Source organism: Topomyia yanbarensis, chromosome 3, assembly GCF_030247195.1.
Source record: "Topomyia yanbarensis strain Yona2022 chromosome 3, ASM3024719v1, whole genome shotgun sequence".
Taxonomy (NCBI): domain Eukaryota; kingdom Metazoa; phylum Arthropoda; class Insecta; order Diptera; family Culicidae; genus Topomyia; species Topomyia yanbarensis.
Genome location: NC_080672.1, coordinates 401,250,661 through 401,257,488, shown reverse-complemented (window position 1 = coordinate 401,257,488; position 6,828 = coordinate 401,250,661). Strand labels below are relative to the sequence as shown.

The 6,828-nt window shown below is 41.9% G+C and overlaps 1 protein-coding gene across 2 annotated transcripts in view; it reads right to left on the bottom strand.

Moving 5' to 3' along the window:
• Positions 1–1,168: 1,168 nt before the first annotated feature.
• LOC131694310 (putative uncharacterized protein DDB_G0271606) overlaps positions 1,169–6,828 on the bottom strand; it is a 356,903-nt gene continuing 351,243 nt past the window's right edge. For both annotated transcript variants that reach the window (XM_058982943.1, XM_058982944.1), the window contains exon 7: positions 1,169–1,995. In XM_058982943.1, coding sequence (XP_058838926.1) covers positions 1,525–1,995 — 471 coding nt within the window. In that variant the 3' untranslated portion in view covers positions 1,169–1,524. The remainder of the gene's footprint in view (positions 1,996–6,828) is intronic.

The window sequence follows — 6,828 nt, the reverse complement described above, 5'->3', positions numbered from 1 at the left end:
TCTACAAGGTTTAATATGATGTCCGGACAGAAAAAGAAAACGCTGAGCACCAAAAATAAATTAAAGCCACAATTCGTGTTCATGACATAATTCACCAAACAAGATACGGCAAATCAGTCACACTTTTATGATCCTGTTCAAATTGTTACGTTACTCCGAGTAAAAAGTGCGATAGTAATTAAACATTACTCCACGTGTCAAATTCTAAGGTGAGCTCAAGAATAAAATATCACGATAACGTGCATATAAATTACGAAAATCGTGACTAAGATCTTAAAATCATGAAAATAAATCACACTACTCGTGACTAAAATCTCAAAAATCGTGTCAAAAGTATCAGCACTCTGCGAAAAAATTCGATACAAAACTCACTTGTCATAAAGTCAAACGTATAGTTAGCCTTTTTAGAAATGGTAGTTCTTTAAATTTGTCAGCAATTCCTCATTTTAGTCAATTGGAATTGATCTGAAAAAGAGATAAAAAGTTTACTGACTAAACAGATTTTTATACATTTTATGAATTTGCCTTGGAGCTTTTGTTTTTTTTTGCGAAGAGTTCGGCTATAAAATAGGTTTACAGGATTGCTTACAGAATGGTCTGCTGTTTTAGATAGCGGTAAAATTTTACTGAACTGTAACTATTCAAGCCCACTGAATGAGCTTAAATTAAACACACATACCTCATGCGTCCTCATTAATAGGAATTAAACTACTCAACGTCATGAATTGAAAGATATACCGCAAAAACTGGACAACAGTGTGGTGCCATCAGCCGGTTCGTTGTGTGGCTGACACGAGGGAATGTTTGCCATGCGATAAGCTACGCAGAGAATAGGCGAACCTAGACCAAACATAAATCCTCATGGAATGAAAGTGGTTCTTATGGGAAATCGGCACAGCGTTTCACCCATTGAGGGTACCGTGGAGAAAAGCGGTGTCACATAACGAGAAGGACCAGTAAATGTGTAAGCTTCTTGTGGTGTGTCAAATGACGGTGCTATCGCTGGAAGTTGTTGAACAATGTTTAAGAAAAAAAAGTTGGAGTGGAATATGATGATTTGAGTTTTCTAGTTTGACAACAATTTAGTTTCCGATTTCGTCTTGGTAGTGTTTTGTACTCAGTTGGAACTTGTATAAAAATATTAAAATAATAATAAATCACTATTTATTTAAATTTTTTCCACATATTTCCACTTTTTCAATTGATTTGCCACCGGAATCAAATGCCGAACATGAACACTTAAAATTAAATTGTTTGCCACGTCCCATTCGCCTTATTTTCATAGTTGTCTTTTGCTATATCACCAAAGAAGGAGCGTTCGAACGTTCAATTTCTGCGATGCGCCATTGGGTTAGAATTCGGGGATGTTTTCTACAAGAGCTACAGATGAAACACATATAGTCCATCAGTTGCTAGATGGACTCAACAAATCATCTAAACCGAGTCGTAACGAATGAATAGTTGATGATAGTAATAATAATAATAATTGCTAACGCTATAATGGATTCACTACTTGTCTAGATATCACGAAAGTTCCTGCGAATACTGGGTGTCCAACGAGGGTGGCGGTGGTGGTCGTCGAGCGGCTGAAGCAGCAGCCACGGCCGCTGCTCGAGCCGCCGCAACGGCATTGGCCGCGGCAGCCGCGTTGCTTCTCAGCGGTGCCATCGGAGGTGGCCCGGGGCTGCCGTAGTTGGTGGCATACAGCTGCGAACAGGAATCCTTGATCAGTTCCTGCGTTTCGCGGATTTGGCGTTGCACTTGCGGTGCTAGACGTTGAACCGATATGGCCGGTGGAAAACGAGGTGTGTCCGGTGGTGTTTGCTGCTGCTGCGGACTGGAGGACAAAAGGTTCCCACTTCCTCCGACGGCTATCACGGCGGAGGCGAGCGCCGTGGAGGAGGGACCACCGGCGGCTGCTAGCGCGGAGGACACCGACGAGATGCCGGCGGAGGATTGCTGCTGAACCTGGGACTGGATCTGGCTGGATGAGAGCTGAAAGAAAGGAAACAAATGATTCTGTTCAGTTTCATATTTTTTTCGCGTTTTGTAGGATATTTCTGTTTGTATTTGAAGTCTTGAATCGGAATGTCTAGATAGCATCTGGTAAGATCCATCCAACTTAACACATCTATATATAAAAATCAAACAATTGCATCTAATACGTATGTAAATCATCCCACAACCACACCCCACTTTCTTCCCTACTAACAAAATCTAACATCCGTAATACCACTGGCGATTGTGTGGTGTCCCCGGGCAGCATTGGGCTCTGCTAAACCTCTAAAAAAGCCATAACTCTGAAATCAACTCCGACGAAGCGAGTCTGTGCCGCTTCTCCCAAGATTCTAAGATTCCAGTAATCAAAAATCACAGCAATAATAACGCCCTACCGGCCCATCATGATCAACACCAGTAACATCCTGATAACGGCATACTGTCCATGGCGAACGTCAACGGACAGGACACGGATCACGAATTGGACGGTGACTTTGGGCTGACAGGGCATACTGTTCTACTCCCTGAGTAAGGAAGGATGACACCGACTTGAAATGGTAATTGGGCTAACAAAACAGCTGCCTTCCGTTAAAATCTGAGCAGGTCTCCGGCTACGTTCAAAACTCGTCATCAATAGTTGGCGGCACTAGGTTCGGATGGACCATTCCCGATCAGGGGCGGCGAAACACTTTACGCCCGAGTGGGTAGAAAGCATAGGGTGAGGGGTCCATTAGTAAGGATTGTTTCCCTTTTCGCAATGCACACGCTTACATTACATTCACATTAAATCACGTTCGTTTATGCAAATGGAATTGTGGTACATCGATGTTAACAAATGTGTGTAGTGCGAGATACATGCGTTGTGCATCTAATTTTTTTTAAATGGTTCAAAATTTCGAGCGGGTAATTACCCACTCGGTTATTTTCGAGTGGGTAGTACTACCCATACTACCCACGCTTTCCGCCGGCCCTGTTCCCGATTTTACGCCGAACTGGCTCTGAGCACTACTCCCCATGAAGGATAGTGTCAACATGACTCCTCGCTTGCATAGGTAATCATGGGATCACAAGAGGCGACTACGTACAACTAGAGTCTGTATACAATATAGAGTCCCGTACAGAGGAATGCGCAACACTGCGTGGAATACAGACTATTTATTTTTTTACTGGCAACCGGAATATTTGCTGTAACGTTGAGTGACTTTGATCAAATCACAAAATAAATTCATACTGAATGAAAAATTAAGCAACTTTATCGTGGCAAACGGAACATCCCAGCGAAAACCATTTCAAACATTATTTCATCTGATTTATTGAAAGATATTTAATCAATGAATAACTTGTTTAAATTTATTCAAAGAATTTGAGTCAACGCAGGACTCAGGTTATTTTAAGCGGATTTTTCAGGTTATTTAAGCGGAAACCATGTCACTGTGACAGAACAATAATAACCATTTGCAGTGAAGTCAAATGTTATACTATAATACCAAAACAAGACTTTTACAGTAACTAGGGTTGGCTATGTGTTGATTTTTATTTTTTTTAATGTTATTTAACAAATCATTTTGTTCCACGCATTTCACATTTAATGCTAATTTACTGAATCATTCTTTATTAGAAAATGAAATTAATTATTACTTCTCGACAAATATATGATTACGGCCTAAAAGCCAACTGTTAAAATCCACCTTGAATGGAAATTCCGGACAAACCGTAACACGCCAATCACACATGTTGGTAGTAAACGAAAAAGAAAAGTTTTCTCTTTCATAAACTGTTGTGAACTGTGTTCGGCTAGTAACGGTTTGTCTGGAATTTCCATTCAAAGTGGATTTTGACAGTTGGCTTTTAGACCGTAATCATATGTTTGTCTAGACTTGATATTTTAGTGTAAATTTATTGCAAGAACATTGTTTGAATAACGTCCAACTGCTCTTCAATTTAAAGATAACTTGAAGTTGCTTTCTTTATCATAGTTCATATTTGAAATTCCTTCATCATCTTATAAGTTGGACGATATAAAATGGTTAATGAACTTAACCGAAGGCATCCGTAAATCAAACAAATCAAATCAGATCAGATCAAAAAGAGTATAATGAACAGATGGAGGAAAAAGTAAACCAGGTGGTACCAAATATAGTCTTGGTCTAAAATGTCTTCCTTTTTTCGGGTGAATCTTGTGGAGTTGGAGTATTCTGAAGATTTTTTACGATAGCGTGTTCGATAACTCAGAACGTAATCTAGTGTACCATATTGCAGGATACATTCTTAAGAGGGCTGGACGTTGTTGGCTCGAATCAAAACTTGTCGAAAGTAAACAAAGTTCATTTCATATCGTCAAACTGGCGCCCAGGTGGTGAAATCGTTAGAATTCAACGGGGTGCTGGAGCTACTAGTTAGAATCGCTTTTGTTACTGGTGCCGGAAAACGAATTAGAACCAGCTTTCCGGCTTCTTTACGGTTGAACTTTACTGGGTTCCTGTAACCATCCGATACCCTTCAGGAACCTCTGTTTAAGGAGTACCATTTCGATGCGGCTTAGACGCATAACCGAAGCCTAGAAACCAAAGCGGCGCAAAGCCGTATTTGTTTTTTATCGCGCTGTAGAGAATATTTCGGGACGTCACGAGTCTCGTCACTTGTAATGAAAACGTTTCATCAAACCTGGCAACACTCATGAAATCACTTACCATAAATATCTTTGAAGAAGAATGTCATAATATTCGCAATTAGATAATAGAGTGTTTAGTAACGTTCCGTTTGTGAATTTATCAACTATACAAAGAAGGGAAAATAAGGCTGATAGTCGTTCAATGGCACTGTAGAGGTTCGGTGAATCAATTAAAATATGCATTCATCACGTTCTTGTTAACTTCTGATTTTTGTAAGCAATATAAGAAATGAGAAAAGGTAAATATATAAAGAAATAGTTTTTCACTCCTATTATTGTAATATTTTTCCTGCCAATAAGAATACTCCCCTTGCGAGCACGCATGAGGGCATTGCTAAAGAAGTATGTTTGTTTACTTTGCACGATAGGTAGCCGGTGACATGTTCGATTGGTAGATTTGGCTTTATTCTGTGCGAGCCTTTATATAAGTAAACAACGCCTTTGCGTACAACCAGTAGAGATAGCAGCGCGAAGTTGGGACCCAACAAGCAGCATATAGAGTAGGCACGGCGAATTCGTTCGCCAGAGGTGCTTTGGTGAGGTCATCACCACCACCACCATAAGCACATTAAGGAGATGGTTCCAAGAATCCGGAAAGCACCACAGTTTTCCGTGAAGGAGTATAACAAGGCAACGCTGAGGGCTAATGTAGCTGAGCGAGCATTGGCGTCAGCTAAGGTTACTATCTTCCTAACCCCCCCCCCCCCCCCCGCAACAGGGGAAAGAGAAGCAGATTGGAGTAGAGAACACTTGAAAAACTCTAGAAAGAGAACTGCAGAGACCACATTTTGTATCGATTGGATTCGGGTTTAGCTGTCAAAAAACGAAACCTATCGAACACTGTCTATTCTCATAACAATGAACGCGTTGCTATACAATGCCGTAACAACGTATTGCATACGTTGTCAAAACTCTGTTTTTTTTTCTCCGAAATTCTTCTTCTAGAGTTTTTCTAGAGAACACGCCAGTTTTCCTGACTCAAAAGAAGGAACCTCGCTAAGATCCGGAGGACCAAGCGGTCCCAAGAGACAGACATGCGAGTACGCTTTTAATGCCGAAAAGAATGACGCAACTCAACCGGGAGAAAGCTGGAGTACCGTTGTAGGTCGAACAAGAAAAATCAAAAGCAGAAGGAAGCGAGGAAAACCCCCGGTTTGTCAGAAGGCGCCAAAGGGGCTTCTCCCTCGTACTCGTCAAAGCCAATAACGCGACGACGTATGCAGCGCTCCTCAAGAAGGTAGAGGGGTTCCAGAGTTGAGGGATTTAAGGGGAAAACGTCATAAGAACCAGGCGTACACAAAAAGGTGAGATGCTCTTCGAGTTGAAGCAGGATCTCACGATTAACAACTCGACTATGTAGGAGAGTATTGACAAATCACTGGGTAAAGAGGCAGAAAGCCTTAAGCTCACAAAAGATGATTGGTGGCAAGGACCTCGATGAGATCACGGCGGAAGACGAGTTGAGAGCTGCACTTAAGCAGCAACGCAACCTGGGCGAGGTGAAAATAATGTTCCGGTTAAAGAAGGTCTACGGAGGAGCTCAGAAAGCGATGATTCGTTTTCCGGTAACCGACAAGGCGCTTTAGGTAGGCAAAGTTAAGGTTGGATGGGTGAGACGTCCATTTAGAGTGAATGAACAAGCGGAGAAATGCTTCAAGTGATTGAGTTTTGGACATCTCGCAGGGGCTTACATAGGCCCGGATATGTGCTGGAATTGCGAGGTGACGGGTCATCTTGCGAAAAACTGTTGTGGTAGTCTACGACAGAAACAATGTGTGACGTCGCTTTGGTTGCAGAGTCGTATCAAGACCCCCTTGATAATGGTATTAGTGGCGAATTAATCGGCAACGGCTGCAATACAAGTTATGGGCAGATCCCCCATTCAAGAAGTGGTAGAACACTCATACGAAGGCTTTGTGATCGCCAAAATCAACAACTTCTTCGTGTGCAGCTGTTACGTGCCTCCAAGGTGGACAAAGGAGCAGTTCAGCTTAATGCTGGAGCAATTAACTGAGCAGTTGATCGGCCGAAAGCCGGTAGTCATTGCTGGTGGTTTCAATGCTTGGGCTGTGGAGTGGAGCAGTAAAGTAACCAACACAAGAGTGTGTATCCTGCAGGAAGCTCAAGTGAAGTTAGCCGTGTGCAATGAAGGTTCCGTT